The sequence below is a fragment of the Rutilus rutilus genome (assembly GCF_951802725.1).
Source record: "Rutilus rutilus genome assembly, chromosome: 24".
NCBI lineage: Eukaryota > Metazoa > Chordata > Actinopteri > Cypriniformes > Leuciscidae > Rutilus > Rutilus rutilus.
The window spans coordinates 6,404,712-6,421,997 of NC_140228.1; the positions used below are offsets into that span (position 1 = coordinate 6,404,712).

At 37.8% G+C, this 17,286-nt stretch overlaps 1 protein-coding gene across 1 annotated transcript; it reads left to right on the plus strand.

Annotated features, from left to right (window-relative positions):
• The first annotated feature begins 329 nt into the window (after positions 1-329).
• ube2v2 (ubiquitin-conjugating enzyme E2 variant 2) lies at positions 330-12,283 on the plus strand. The gene is made up of 4 exons (XM_084399128.1): positions 330-435; positions 2,822-2,970; positions 7,816-7,941; positions 10,540-12,283. Exons 1-4 carry the CDS (start codon positions 420-422, stop codon positions 10,684-10,686), a joined length of 438 nt encoding a protein of 145 aa, XP_084255254.1. The 5' UTR covers positions 330-419; the 3' UTR covers positions 10,687-12,283.
• The last annotated feature ends 5,003 nt before the right edge of the window (positions 12,284-17,286 follow it).

Below are 17,286 nucleotides of genomic sequence, written 5' to 3' on the forward strand. Positions count from 1 at the left end.
AGTCAAGCATTGAATAGGTATCAAATATAGCTGGATTATTTATACAATGGCAGTAAAATTGACCGGATACATAGCAGGATGAAAATAAATGGTGTCAACTTAACCATCTTATGAAATGTATATAATGTGTACATTAAGTATTTGAGACTGAGATTAACAAATTACCACGTTACCAATTAAAGCATTTTCTCCACCTAAAACATGACAACATGTTAAAGACATAATAGTTAAATTACTTAAACTTAACTTAAATGGCTTTAAATGTTACACGGTGATATAATTCTGTCATATAAATTATATATTTAAAAAAATCTTCGCAGTGGAGCCACACCCCTCATCTTACTACAGCACTGCGCGCATTAGTCACATGACCCGTCGACGTCACGCTTGCGTATGCTTTTGGATTCGGGCAGAAGAAGATGGCGGCCTCCTCAGGTTAGTCTCACAATCTCCTCAACCCTCGCGGTCCTCCGCGGCCGTTTTTTAAAACCTGAAGCGCCAAGCACATGCTTCACAATCCCATATGCATTATCCGAGAGGTTTCCCGTGCTCAAATGCCTTTATTTACTTCACTTAACAGACCTGTGTGCAGTTTGAACTGTGTGTGTGTGTGTGTGTTAGCATCGAGCTAACGGCCCACAAACAGACTTGTAGTTTAAAAATAACATCAGATTTATTTTATGTTCTCAGCTAATGAATAATATAGGCACACATCGAGAATAACTGTGTATTTATAGGGTACCGAGGCATTGATAAAATGCTGTATGTTGCAGTTGGGCGGGTGTATCGGTGCAAATGTGAGGCGAGGCGGAGCATTGACGCGCGTGCTGCTGCTGGTTCCGTCCAGTGCCGTGACAAAACGGGCCTTTAACTGATGTTTAATTATGTGTCAAACCAGAACCTGAGCAGGTTAAACCAGCTTCACATAGTCATTTAAACCTTTTAAAGATAATAAGTATATGGAAAAGTGCGTAATGATTGTGTAATATATATATATATATATATATATATATATATATATAAACACACTCATTTACACTCTCGTGTAAAGCCATTTCATAATAATATACATGACGTTTAGAGTTTATGAGGGGCTGATTTATACATATAAACTCAAGGAGACCTTTAAACGCATTAAATCTCAGATAATTTGAGAAATTCAATTGTTTACTATTGAATGTAGCTGCAAATTAGAGCAGATCTCATTTATTAATTTCAAATTACATTTTTAGAGTTTATATGGAAAGCACAGCACATCTTAAACATGTATTTAAAATGTTAACTTGGATCTTTCGAGAAGATTGCATTGCATTTGCACGCATTTGCACACAGTTGCACATCTTGACACAGAATAAGATGCATGTAAATGAAGTTTAAAATGTGTATGTTCACATTATTTTAAGGTCAGATGCATCAGGCGATCTTTTGTCAGAAATATATTGAGTTATTCGTCTTGGCCTTGAGATTTTGAGGAAGTGAGAAACCATGAGAGAGAATGGGTGTCATTTCCTGAATCATTCACGGATGAGTGATTTAGTCTTTCCTTTAGACTCTCACCTGAACTTGCAAATCTCCTACATCCACTTTGTCAACGCTGGAGTATCTATGAAGTACGCTAATCAGTGTTGAAATGCAGTTTATTAACATGTTATATTTGAAACTGCACAGATTTTGTGTGACATGCACTTAAATGTGCTTAGTTACATAATTAGTTTTTTTGTCTCTGGCTGATCAGCCGGTTCTGTTTTATTCTGTTTATGAGGATTGAAGAAGACAGTGAGATCCCTCATACAGTCATTGTTTTGTTTGAAAAAGAATTTAATCAAATTGTTTTCCCAGCCAGTGCATCAAATACACATCAGATGTACCTCAAATAAGAGGTTTTGCTCATCCACGAATAAAGGAAAACATATGTTGGTTTCATATTAAATGAAAACGCAACTGTCTGAAATGTTTGTAAAAATATACAAAAAACTGTGAAATTAAAGTAAAGATTCACCTTACTATCCTGCCTCGTTCAATTCTGTTTTTACTTTTAAAAATGTTAGGGAATTTTATAATTAAAGGTGCTATAAGCGATGTCACGTGTTTTTGAGGCCGAAACATTTTTTGTCACATACAGCAAACATCTCCTCACTATCCGCTAGCTGTCTATCCCCTGAACACACTGTAAAAAAACGCAGTCTCTGTAGACACCACAGGCTCCACAAACGGCAACAAAAACAAACTGGCCCAGCCTGGACCACGAAACATAACAAACAGTGTTTCAGCCAATAACCGACAAGAATGATTTGGGGGTGGGGGTTGGGGGGTTAGTGCGCGTGCACATGAAGGGGGGTGTGGGGAGTGGAGAAGAGGGAAGTTAGCTAGAGGAGAGATGTCCTAACAACGACTAACGTTAGAATTATATTCTCTTGAATTTTGATATGGCCGACACACGACCAATGAGACGACGATCCGATGAACAAATAGCAAAGAAGAGGGAAAAAGGGGAAGGAACGCGGGAAATCCCGAATTTACATCGGAAAAGCACGGACGGGATGAGGAGGAGGAGGGAGGGAGGGTCGAGCTAGCCTCCGTTTTGTCTGACGATACTTCGAACGTCAACAAGAAGTGACGTCACCCAACATCGCTTAGAGCACCTTTAATACGAGCTCTTAAAAACTGCATGTGTAATTATAATACATTTTTCCAACTCTTGTATTCTTCATCGAAAATATTTTAAACATGTCAAAAAATCTCCACCCAGCTGCAGACACAGAGTTTCACCGACTAGTCCGAGAGGCACTGCCTTTAATGAATTGTCTTTGTGTTCTTGCAGGAGTTAAAGTCCCTCGCAATTTTCGTTTGTTGGAAGAGCTTGAGGAAGGACAGAAGGGTGTCGGTGATGGGACAGTGAGCTGGGGTCTGGAGGATGATGAGGATATGACTCTCACACGGTGGACGGGCATGATCATCGGACCTGCACGAGTATGTCCGCTGTTTAACCATGTTTATGTAGCAGTTAAATGACAATGATACGGATGACTCGTCTGACAAAATTATTACATTCTTCAAATGTCGTGTTGAGAAATCAGGCTGCTTCTCTTTTTTTTTTTTTGCGTTTCCGCTGTCAAACTATTTTATAGCGTGACTGAAATCTTGGACAGTAGTAAACAGCACGCCTTCATACTATCCAGCCTGACGCATGACAGCTGACGGTGTAGATTAAAGATAAAGATGCATGCCATGAAAAGCAGCAGAAACCTTCTTTAGTGGTTTATATATTTGTTCAAACTGGCAGCATTATTTATTGGGCTGGAAATATGGCCTGCTTCTGGCTACGTGGTATACTGTGCTTTTGTTTAATTTGCTTAATGAAACCTGTCTAGGTCACATTTCACCTGAAAATTATAGAGAATATACATTTTGGATAAAGATAATAATTCATATTTTAGCACCATTTGCAATGACATTACTTTCATGACAATGAAGCACTTTTGTTATAAATTAAATTTATGCTGATTTTAATAAAATAATTGTTTTCACTCTTCAGTAGGGCTGGGCGATAAAACGATAACGATAATTATCGCAATATATTTTTTCTCGATAAAACGATATCAAGAGTTCGATAAATGTTCGATAATGTTTATGCGCCAAAGCGTAACTAAACTAGTGCTGCACGATTAATCGTATCGCAATCGCAATGTCAAGCCTACGCGATTATATGACGCAAAATGCTGCGATTTTATATTAAATAAACAAATAAGCCTATAAATGCAGCATCTGTTAATTTTTGGCATCCTTTGGTCCCGCTCTTATTCATGCAAATGCTTTTAAACCATTCATGCGCGATAAGACAAAAAAGAATGCGCTGTCAGTCAGTGAATGTCCTCCTGACACACACACACACACACACACACGACCCACTGATAGACGCGCGCCAGTATCAAGTTCTCTTTCGCGGTAGAACGAACAACACACATGTAGCCTATGCCAAAATGAACGCGCTGCCTGTGACACACAGAAAGACTCGCAATAATATTGTGCGTGCGCACAAAACAGCATGCCAGAATACAGTTCTCTTTCGAGCTTGAACGAACAATAACACACACAATTATGCCAAAATGTCTTTTTGTCGAGTATCTTCATAACATAAGATTAGTCTTATGATGAACGTTAAGAGTTCTGACTCGCGAGAGAATGAGGAGCGTATGAGATCCGCGTCTCTGACAGCAGCTGGTCTTAAAGGGACAGTACACAGTAGCTACTAATTATATCTGTCGCTACAGTTAATCAAGGAAAAACAAGGAACAGAGAAAAACACTCACTGCTCTTGTCACAAACATCAGCGTACACTCTGAAACCAGTCACTTCTCTATATAAACAGGCAATTAAGATATTTGACAAGAAACCGAGATGGCATCATTGTGATATCATACAAAAGCACAAGCTTTTTACTTTTGAAAATTTTAGTATTTTGAAATTGACTTTTAAAAGCCCCCTATGGACAGGTGTTGAAAATTAGCACATGTGCTATAACACTTTAAACAATGCACCTGGTTCGTCCAATGTTATTGCTTTTTCCATATTTAATCAATATTAAATAAATAATACAAAATAAAGACTAAAGAACTTTTTTCTTTAGGCAGATTATCACTAATCTTTGTGTGCATTTATTTTCCTTGAGAACCAAGCAAGTTGACTCATGAAACCATTTGTTTATTATATCGCATATCGCAATCGCAATATTGACCTCTATTATCGCAATATGACATTTTCCCCAAATCGTGCAGCCCTAAACTAAACTCATTTGAACCGCGTGCCACACGGACCATTTATCCGCTCGGCTCAAAGTCCAAACGGCAGCGCGAGCTCACTACAGCCCAAAGCCCGTCCACGGAAAGCCTGTTCACTCCAACGCCCTATTAAGTCCTATTGGTTGTAGTTCCAATCAGAGTTCCACTGGGGGGCGCTCGCCATGAGTGCAAAATGACTGGGAGTCAATGGGGCTAGACGGCTAAATTTGTCTCCCTCACCCGATTGCCGTTGAGAAATCTCAGATTTGATTGTAGGTTTTGCAAGTTCAACATGGGTTTTAGGTCGAAAGTTGAATGAACGACTACTTATTTCTTTTCGATTTCTTACAGGTTGAGTTGTTGTTGCCCATAACACGCTAGCATTCTGCTAATGACATTTTGAAAGACTTTTTAAAGCAAATAAGTGACTCTAAAAAATCTAACACCCAGCAATGTGTAATTTCTTTGCATCCCCTTTCGAAAACAACATTCAAATTACTAGACAAAAAATTATATCCTAAGAAAAGTGGATTTTGAGCGGTATAGCTCCATAGACCTCCATTCATTCTGCACTCGTCATGTGAGCGCCCTCATATGGAACAAGAGTGGAACTGCAACCGGAAGTTTATTGAGTGGCACTTCTCCCCTCATTAGACGTTCTCTGCTACAGCAGATGCGTTTACTCTGATCGGTCTCGGTCACGAGATCCAGTGAGAAGCGCTTGAATTCAGTGAAGTACACAAATGTCTCCGTGATTTAAACCAGTTTAAAGGCAGATGAAACAGCGCTGACAAACAGGAGAAACACTGTGCGCAGAAGGCTTTTCCGTCTACAAATTGCCATCATTTACCATGGATTTAACGTTACTGTAACGTTAGCCTAGTAATATTAACTGAACCATGAAATGTGGGATATACATATTGAATAGTATTATATTATTAATGTAGAAATTGTATTAAAGGACTAATGGGATATAATTACAGTATTTAATAATGTATTTAGGCTACTGTTTTTTTTATACAAATAGCATAGAAACCATAAAGTTACATTTTGCCATGATAGTGAGGTGCTACAGGCTATGCCTGGTTTTATCTGTGGTTATCATGATCTAAATGCATGATACTGGATGACTGTTTGTGGTTCATTTTAATAAAACTCAAACAGTCAGAATATTACATTTTTCAAGTAAAAATTAGCACATGCAGAAACTAAGAAATACATTTTTCTGTCAAGCTATTTATTTTTTTAAGAAAAAATGACAAATGTTTGAATGTTCTACCTCAGATTTGTGAAATGTTCACCTGTTTGGCAAGTGTTTGTCATGATATGTTCTGACCATAAAGAGTCGTTTAAAACCACAATTAACGCTCTGGTTTCTACAGCTTTCGCTTAGGAGCACAAATCTGCCTTTAAACTTGAAATAAATAAAGATTTGACATTTAGCGTGATAATTATCGATATCGAATGATATAAAAAAATTATCGTGATAATTTTTTTTGCCCTGTATCGCCCAGCCCTACTCTACAGTAATGAGAATTAAAGGTATAGTGGAGGATCTTTCCAAATTTTAGATAAGACCCGCCCTCTCCACTTTTTGAAAAGTTTGATTGATTCACCAGAATGATTGACAAATAGGAGGACCAATAGTATAGGTGATCCACCCGGAAGTAAAAAAATCCTCCACTATACCTTTAAAGGGATACTCCACTTTTTTCGGAAATAAGCTCATTTTACATCTCCCCCAGAGTTAAACAGTTGAGTTTTACCGTTTTAGAATCCATTCAGCCGAACTCCGGGTCTGACGGTACCACTTTTAGCATAGCTTAGCACAGATCATTGATTCTGATTAGTCCAGTAGCATTTCTTTCAAAATGACCAAAGAGTTTAAATATTTTTCCTATTTAAAACTTGACTCTTCTGTAGTTAAACCGTGTACTAAGATCGACGGAAAATGAAAAGTTGCGATTTTCTAAGCCTATATGACTAGGAACTACTCTCATTCCAGCGTAATAATCAAGGAACTGTGCGGCTGTACCATGAGTGCAGCAGGCGTAGTGATATGACGCAGCGCCTGAAAATAGGTCTAATAGGTTAGACAAACTTAGTCCCGGTCACGTTGGAAGAAGTTACCGAGCTGGGGACTATTTTCAGGCGCTGCGTCATATCATTACGCCTGCTGCACCCATGGTACAGACACACAGTTCCTTGATTATTACGCTGGAATGAGAGTAGTTCCTAGCCATATCAGCCTAGAAAATCGCAACTTTTCATTTTCCGTCGATCTTAGTACACGTTTTAACTACAGAAGAGTCAAGTTTTAAATAGGAAAAATATTGAAACTTTTTGGTCATTTTGAAAGAAATGCTACTGGACTAATCAGAATCAATGATCTGTGCTAAGCTATGCTAAAAGTGGTACCGTCAGAACCGGAGTTCGGCTGAATGGATTCTAAAACGGTAAAACTCAACTGTTTAACTCTGGGGGAGATGTAAAATGAGCTTATTTCCGAAAAAAGTGGAGTATCCCTTTAAGCGGAATTGTTATGAAAATAATGTCACTGTGCAAATAATCTTTATTCATATAATTAAATTTAATCGGTGTTGATTTTGAGGTGGAATATGAACTACTCATTAAGATTCTCCATAATAATAGTGTTATCAAACAGACAATTTTTTAGATAAAGACATATAGCCTTGTATTTTGCTAAACAGAATTGGTTCAGATTTCTTTTGCATCAAAACTATTCAGCTAGCATGAAAATACAAGGTAATTTTGAGTGGATAAAATTGGTAAATTCCTTTCTGCTTGATAGACCATCATTTAAAACTGAAAGTTAAGTGAGATGTGTTTCCGTCTGTAGTCCATCATCGTGTAGAATACTGAAAAACATTACGTCAGCATGTGAAGTGTGGTATTTTTTTTCTTCGAGTTGTGTAGGTCTATTCTCTTTGATGAGTCGATGTGTTTGTTATCCTCTCACTTTCATGTTCCGTTTGCCATTTCGGCTTTAACCTTTGACTTTTTCCTTATTTCTCAGACTAATTACGAAAACAGGATATACAGCCTGAAAGTGGAGTGCGGACCTAAATATCCCGAATTACCACCGAATGTTAGATTTGTTACAAAAATTAGCATGAATGGAATAAATAATTCCAATGGGATGGTAAGTTGAATCATTTTTTATAACTGACTGTTTTGAGTGTTATTGTACCCTGCGTGTTGTCTGTTACGTTTGAGATCATTTTACTGCAAACTAGAGAAATGTGACGCTGCAGTTATTTTCACACGGATGCAGAAAAGAGTCACTCGAGTCACATCAGTACTGCAGAGGAGGGACGTTTCTCACTGTGCCTGCCTAAGCAGAACCAATAATGTATCTCAAACATGTCTAATGAGATTCAGCTGGAGACCGACTACAAAAGGAGCCACAGAAAATTAAACGGTTTATTGCACCACAGAGGATTGATATATTTTTTTTAATTCTCTTCTGTGTGTTTTTCTTAATGATCGGTCCAAATATGCGATAGTCTGTTGGATGTAGAATTAAGATCTTTGTGCTGTTTGCCCAAGTGGAGGGTATATTGGTGTAAGATGAACTAAATCCCAGACCAAAATGCTGTCATTTTGCAAGCTAATTGGTTGAAACAAACAGCTCTGTCACATAAATATACCTCTAGGCAAGTAAAAAATTAAATAAAAGTAAAACAAACACATACAGCTAATTATATAAGGATGCCTGTTTTCAACTGAAATGAGAAGGAAGCATTGGAAATAGTTTCATCGAGTGACACATCTTACCCCAAGCTACCCTAAACTTTATAGTCATGATCAAACGTAATCATCTGGCACATCAGGAGATTTAGGCCTGTTTGATCATTTTTTTTATTGGTCATTTTGATTAGCGTCACTCCGATCCCTTAAGTGGAGAAGTGTTACGCAGGGTTCCTACGCAGTTTGGAAAAGTATGCAACTTGATGAGTAATTTCCAGGTCTGGATAAGTATGGAAAAAAATAAAGGCTTCTACAATTAAGAATTTTTAGAAATTATGTATTTCTAAAAATACGTTTATCATTCAAGCTCCGTGTTTAAATGGCAAAAGTTTAGTGATCATTTAGGGATTGTCGAACATGACTGAATTCAAGGCGCACATTTTCATTTCCCAAAACTGTCTTTTTCGTGAGTCTCTTTTGAACTTCACTCAGGCTGTTTGGTGATCATGCCACATCAAACCACATTTACAGCATCAAACCGATGTGTCAGATCAAAACGTTTTAGATATAAGAGCATGGTATCACTTTGAGACAACCAATAAAAAATATTTACAGATCACTGTACTATATACCAAATATAATGCTGTAAGAACCATTTATGTTAAATATGGTCTGAAAAATCTACAGAGAGGTTTGGAAATTTGAGCCTTTTGAAATGGAAAATGTGTAAGATCCCTGGATATAGGAAGAGTTAGATTTTTTTTGCATGTCATTACAATGACTTCAACCACTTTACTTTTCTAGTTTAAAGGGATACTCCACTTTTTTTGGAAATAGGCTCATTTTACAACTCCCCCAGAGTTAAACAGTTGAGCTTTACCGTTTTCGAATCCATTCAGCCGATCTCCGGGTCTGACGGTACCACTTTTAGCGTAGCTTAGCATAGATCATTGAATCGGACAAGACCATTAGCATCTCTCTCAAAAAAATGACCGAAGAGTTTCGATATTTTTCCTATTTAAAACTTGACTCTTCTGTAGTTACATCGTGTATTAAGACCGACGGAAAAGTTTCTTGATTATTACGCGGGAATGAGAGTATAGTTCCTAGTCATATCAGCCTAGAAAATCGCAACTTTACATTTTCCGTCGGTCTTAGTACACGATGTAACTACAGAAGAGTCAAGTTTTAAATAGGAAAAATATCGAAACTCTTTGGTCATTTTTTTGAGAGAAATGCTAATGGTCCTGTCCGATTCAATGATCTATGCTAAGCTACGCTAAAAGTGGTACCGCCAGACCCGGAGATCGGCTGAATGGATTCGAAAACGGTAAAACTCAACTGTTTAACTCTGGGGGAGTTGTAAAATGAGCCTATTTCCAAAAAAAGTGGAGTATCCCTTTAAACTGTTACTATTTTTTCCTTTTTAGCTTGTTGGTAAATTTTCTTTTCAAGAAAATCTCTTCTAAGACCATAGTTGGAGTTGAGCTGTATCGATTGCATTTGTGGCATATTTTGATTAGCACTCACAATAGTTTTGTCTCATCCTTCAGTTTTTTTTATGCAAATATCACACTTACAGTAACCCTATATATAAGTTAACCAGGTTAGTCTGAAAACAGAAATGTGAAACTGGTCTTTTTTAGTTCAGATGGGACTTTTTTTCTCGCCAAATGAACTTTTGATTGTGCTACCAATATAATAATGAGTTTCCTACCAACAAGTACAATGTTTAAATCTTACGGCTTTTAAAACTGCGTATTTTATTCAATGTTTACCGTCCGACTCGAGTATTTTTATTGTGGGTTACTATAACCACCGTTCTTTCTTTTTTATAACTGAGGAACAAATTGAAATTGTCACAAATGCTGTTGACAGATTTGAACTTGTATTAAACCCCCCCAAAAAACATTTCTTTAATACATCCTGTTTATTTTTTATTTAATTTTGTGACATGATTTGTGCAATGCAAATTGACTCTTGAATCTTAAATCATCTAACTCATTTCTGCATGTCCCCCTCCCTTTCTTTCTGTCTCTTTTTGTTTCAGGTGGATGCACGTAGCATACCAATTCTAGCAAAATGGCAAAACTCATATAGCATTAAAGTCGTTCTTCAAGAGCTAAGGCGTCTTATGATGTCCAAAGAGAATATGAAGCTTCCTCAACCGCCGGAAGGACAGACGTACAGCAATTAATTGTAAATGATTGTTATGACCCTCTGTCTTAAACCTTACTCTCTTAGAAAAAGAAAAAAAACAAATCTATTGCTCACTCCACACTCAAAACAGTCTCCGCTGCAGGAGCACAATTGGACATTTCGAATAGTTTAGCTTGAGAAGCAAAGGAAAAGAAAATGCTTATATTGTGTGGCACCATGTTCAGTTCTGTTTTGAAATCAAGAGTGCACAAATCTCTCTCTTCCAGTTACATTTACATCGACCACAAGCTTTATGTTGATGAACCGAATCCTGTCAGCATAGACGCAGAAAGAAGGCATGCTAGGTGAGGTTTATACAGATCTGTTCATTTTTAAGTTAAAGTAATGGGACACCAAAATTAGGATGCATAAACGATGGCATGCTTATTTAAAAAAAAAAAAAAGAAACTGAGTAAGTTGTAAGTTAACGTTTAAAGAACTTTTTTGTGTGTGAATCTGAACCCCTCACTGACAAAAACGTTAAGGGTCCTAAAAGTGTGCCTGTAGTCTTCTAGTAGACTTTCTCTTCTGTTCGGTTTTTATTTTTAATGTCTGTATTTGACACAATCGCAGTTTGTTTCAGCGTGTTGTAAACGGATGCTCTGTTCTTGTTCTGAAATCAAGCCGTGCGCAGGGATCTGTCGGGTGCATTAAAGTGTGACTCTCCAACCCGCTGTCAGACTCTGTTTGTACACGAGTCCATCACACGCTGCGGAAATATACGCTGAGATGTTACTGTACGAATAAAGCAGCAAACCCTTGCCATTCAGGGACGGGATACGGAGAGTGTCCGACTCGCTGTTTTGCATCGTTTTGAATGACGCAGCCTTATTTTTACAGTGATAGATTAATTTTATACAGCAAACCTAGCTCCCATTGACCTCATATCACTGCAAGGTAACTAAACGTAAGTGTGTGTTGTGATACGTAACATTTGAATTGCTCATCACAAGTTTATCGGATGCGTTTGAACGTTTTACACACTTCGTAAGGTGACGTACTGTGAAAATCATTTACAAGTGAGTTTGAAGGTAGGGTGTCTTCATTAGGAATCACTGATTTGTGTGTTAATGATAAGATTTGCTGTACGCTTGCCCTCGCTTAACCACAGTGCTTTACGACTCCACACCTGTAACTGCAAACGGCATGCTGTTCTGTAGCTTTCATTACGACACCAACTAGCACTTCAGTAATTATAACGTTAGAAGCACTGCTGTAATCCTTAGGTACTCTAACAGAGTTAATCATTGAATTAAATTGTAATTCCAGTGAATGGTGGGGGTTTGTTGTGCTGTTGTTCATTTATGCTTCAGTTGGCTACGACCTTTTTATTGAAGTCTTCATTAGCAAAAACTAATAGGCAGTTATCGTGCTAATTAATATATGTAGTGGCAATTTTCTTACGGTCTCTACATTTTCAGAGCCACAAATGAAATCACCCTGTAATGCATCTAAGGAATTTTTTTTTTTTTTTTCTCCCTCTTCATGTTTTTCTTTCTTTTTTTTCTTTTTTTTAAAGACGTATAATCAAATTAAGTTGAATATGTGACACCGGGGATATGTTCAGAATAATAAAACAAACATTGTGGAACACACTTGGTTCTTACTCTGGTCATTTTTTGCAGGATGTCTTGTTGAAGTATTTGTGGAAGTAATATTAAAAAGATGCGTTGAAATAATTGTTTTATTTACCACACCACATTTAGCTTGTGCATTCACTGGTTCCAGAGGGGGGTTTTCACAACGATGCCATAGAAGAACTTCTGGATTTCCCCCCAAAAAAACTTTCAGTAAAAAGTTCTTAAAAGAACCAGTTTCTGAAGAACATTTAAAAAAATCTAAAGATCTAAAATCTAAAAATAGAATCTAAAAATCTAAAACTTTTTGTGAAACCAGGACTTTAAGTACAAATATACACCCTTTAGAGGAAGATAAAGTACAAAGGTGTATCTTGGAAGTGTATATTTATCTTTCAGTTTCAGTAAATGTACTTTTGTTTGCTTGTTAGATGTAGTTGACTACACTTAGTTGTGATAGATTGAGATTATAATGAAAATGTCTTGTTGTTTGAAGTCAACATTAAGAAAGACAACAAAATTTAACCCTTTCTCTTTCTCAATGCATGTTTTTGTGAACAATTCATTAGTGCATTTTATTCCAAAAATTATATTTTTTTTAGCGGTCTGAAATTCCTTTTTATCTTATGTCAGCAAGCCCTCTCATATTCATCCACCTTTCATATAGAGACACTTTTTATGATCTAATCAATATGGATAAATTCAAGTCCTGGCCTACATACGTTTTCTAGTTGAATATTGCTCAGTGTTTCACTGAGAAGTGCATCACATTACGTAAGTAAAATGGCTTGAATGTCTTGGCTGGGGCAATATTTCAGTCATTGTATGAAACAACATTTGTATAAATGGTTACATGCCATAGCAATGTTTCTCAATCATTGTCCTGCTGTCGAAATAAGTTTTGTCCTTTTGGTTTTAGGCCTTAGGTGGTCCATCATTAGACGTGACAGAAGAGAGCTTAAACTGAGTCTCTTTCCACTGGATCCAAGATACTCCGTTCTTCAGATTTAGCTGGATAATGTTTGAATCCAAGTGGTTTTAAATACATTTCATACAAGTTATTGTGCATTGAGATATAAGCACATGCCTCACAACATCAAATCACAAAGTATTTAGGAACTTAAAGGTATAGTGGAGGATTTTCCCAAATTTTAGAAAAGATCTGCCCTCTCCACTTGAAAAAATGCACATGCGCAACACTCTACCTGCTCCCGAGAGGTAACGCCTATTAAACGTGTGCACGAGAGAGCATGCACGAGCCTAGTGCGTGACTTGTGCCAGAGCTAGCATCGCTAATCATAGCTTACATTAACTTTTACTAGCAGTGATTTTAAATGGATTTCTCCAAATAGCATGCCAAACTTCACCTGTCGAGTAGAAACTTCGCGACTGAGGCATCAGTGGGAAGCCTAACCTGTGCTTTTAGCGCACGCCAGCGTGTGAAATATTATCCCAAAAACACTCTGGTCTTGTTTCTTTCTTCAGAGGCCTTTCTCTTCTTGTCATACAATTCGTAGACACTTTTTCTCTTGCGACCCTCAGACATTTTGAAAAAACCCGGTGAGAACGGGCGAGCTTCAATGAATGGCTGAAACCGTAGCTCACCACACATATACACCTGAAAGTGCGCATGCGCAGAAAGCGAAAACTACCTAGGGACGAGCACGTACGACGGCCTTACGTAAACATATCACCAGAATGATTGACAACTAGGAGGACCAATAGTCTTGATGATCCACCCGGAAAAAGAAAATCCTCCACTATACCTTTAAGCCACATTACAAATGTCATTGCATTAGATAAATTCAGATTGGTTTTATATTTCATATTATAGACAAACAGCACAAGCACACATTTCAAGGAAACCATTTCACAAAAAAAAAAAGTTTGCTAGGTTTGAAATCATAAAAAGTACCAGTTACCAGACATTTAAAGTGCTTAGACACTTTCTGTTTGTCAAAAGTGACTACTAGTATTGCAAAAGCAAAATGTCCCAGAAAAGGGGATTTATATCTGTGAAAAGCTCCTGCTGCGTTTGAAGACAAATGCCACTTGGTTTGATATGTTTGCTATCCATTCCAGTTACATTTTTCTCCCTAGATAGCCTACTTTTAAATGTGATTTAAGCATCCAAATGCTTTTTGGGGTCGCTGTGGTTGATAAGGAATGTCTGATGAAGGCTATTATAGATATGTGAGTGTGACCTGAGGACAGAATGACATCTAGAGAGAGAGTGTAAAGTAATGCCAGAGCAAAAGCAGCCTGATCTGAATGATGACTTTAGTGAAGTATCATGCTGCAGGAATGCTGCTAGTGCATTTTAATCTTGAAGAGTTGTATTGATCTGTCTTTCAAGAGAAATATGTTTGTGTTCTTTGATCTGTTCCTGCATTAACCGAGGTTGACATACTGTCACATCATCATACCCTTGCTCAATGCTAAACCCCTGCAGGAATTATAATGATCAAACCTGAGCTTTTACTTGTCATTTTAAGTATGTCACTAGGAGGCGCTATATGCTCAGCCATGAGGTTCATTCATCCCTTGCAAATTCTTCTCAGAAGATCCTCGGCGTGCAATATCGACTGTAATCACTAGAGCGCACTGCATTGACTCTGCATCCGTAACCCAGTGGTGCAGCAATGCATTATTTTTATGTTTCCAAAAGCGACATGCTTTATTGACCTTGCCAAAGGGAAAGCCATTGACAGAGCGGGAACCAGAGCAGTCGTCTCTTGGCCATGTTATGGTGTCTTTGTGTCTCAGGCTGTGTATAATTGGAGCATTATCCTCGACACTTGTAAGCGGTTTGTCTCTGTCCAAGGGGACCTTTCATCCTGAATTAACCACTTCTGAGAGAGGAAAAGTCCCTTATTAAAGAAAGAACCTTATGTGTGTCGGATGTTAACTGAATTGCTCTGTCATTAAGCTTGCAAGGCAAGTGTGACCAACAAGTCATGTGTCAGTGTAATTCATTTATATTGGTGCGAGCAATTTTGTCAGCCAGTGTGAAAGACTCTTAAATGTATAAAAATGGTATTTACATTGTAAATACTTCAAAGATTATAGGCTAATCATTTTTAGAACAATACAAATAGTCTTCATTGGTACTACCACGAGTTTTGAGCATGTACCGCATGATTGCATTATAATGTTTTTAATAGCTTAATGAAAGTCGTTGTTCAGCGCCAAGCCGACAGCAGGAAAACTTGCACAGTATCAAAAGTTTGCACTTAATATGCATGAGGTCTTTCCTGAGTGTGAGAACCTCTGTTAGATTGAAATCATGTGTGGCTGTTGTAATCTCCCCCTGTCGTCTGTTCTCACTCTCCACTGATGAGATGCAGTTGTAAATATCTGCTGGAGACAGTCTGATGGTGTGTTTACTCAATGCTCTGCCGAGCTGCAAAGTAAACTATGACATCAAATCTGTGACGTCACGCTGTAATCCATATGATGCTGCAGGCGTAATGCTTATAGAAGAACAATAAAGCACCACGCCGTAAAGTTAGTAGCATTAGAAGATTGATTGATTAACAAATAATCAATCCTGAAGACGGCTGTGTTAAACCGAAACACTTTTACCCCAGGTTTCACAGACCAGGTTTAAGTAGTCTCAGACTAACATGCATGTTTGATCTGTTTTAACTGAAAGCAACTTACGCTGACATATCTTAAAATATGTCAGTGCCATTGTTTTATCTCAAGATGCACATCAGTAATGTTCTTTCCTATGGCGCGTTTATAAAATCTTCTTAAATGCTCTGAATTGAACTAATCCTGGCTTAATCTAAGCCCTGTCTGTGAAACCAGATCTTAATGACTTAGCCCAGTTCATTAAAGGCTTTTTACGCTTAACTACGTGAGTGCCTTGGAATATATTTTTTAAAACAAGATGGATGGATGGATGGATGGATGGATGGATGGATCAAAGGCATTCTACGTGTCTGTTTAGATTTGAATTTTTGACAGTTGGAGTTTAAATAGTCAAATTTGAACATTCCGTCAATGGAAGTCAATGGGAGATTTGAGCATTTTAAACAGTTTGTCTAGTTCCACCATAATTGAAATGGAACTCACTAAAGTTCTTTGTAGAATGTCTACAAGTTCACATTTACCTATTTATTTAAATAAAAAAAACTCTTAGTTTTATATGTATATATATAATTTGTCAAACTTACAAACCTAAGGTGTAAAAAAAATTGCATTTTATATGTATAATTGACTTATTTTTTTTAATGAATTGGTCTGTTAAGCCATGCATGATGTCTTAATACTAAAGTTTGTCTTTGTCAGGAAAGGCAACAAGGCAAAGAATATATATGTTCATGTTGAAGAGAAAGGAGAAGAACAAATAAGCTGTATACGGATCCCATTCCAAGTTATTTATTCAGAGGGCAAAGCCAGCAGACTTTGTGTCTCTGGCTTGTGAGCGCTATTAAATTACCGCTGGATGTTTTTAATTACCGCCCATAAATGGAGCAACACGGCGCACTCGAAACGCTTCAGCCCCTGTCTTCAGTTCTGCGGGGCGGCCTGGTCCCTCCTCGTCCCGGTGGTCTTCCTGTGTGTGTGTTTGTGTATGTGTGTTTATGTAATGTAAGCGTTAGAAAGTGTGCTCTTTTTTAGGGAAAAGTGAGCGTTCACGCCGCTGGTGGAAGGGAGGAAATAGCTAATAAAACAAGGGTGAAAACGGAGTGAGGGAGAGAAAGGGAAGCAAGGAAAACGGGACGGGGTGGGAACGGGGCTCTGATCCACTTAATTGCTCTTAAATTAAAAGAGTTTTGGCTTCTTGCATACTGTTTAAGGAGACTTAAACGCAATCCCAGATGTACGGCCGCAAAGCGTCCCTCTCACTGGCCCTGCAGGCTGTAATCCGTCTCCTGCGCCGGTGCCATCAGTAATAGCACTTGTCGCCAGTAGAATTGCTGTTAATGTCTCTTTTAAAACCTCAAATCTGGTGCCATATATTTTCTGGAGCGGTGTATGTCGAATCAAACAGAGCAAACCCGGCTACTTAA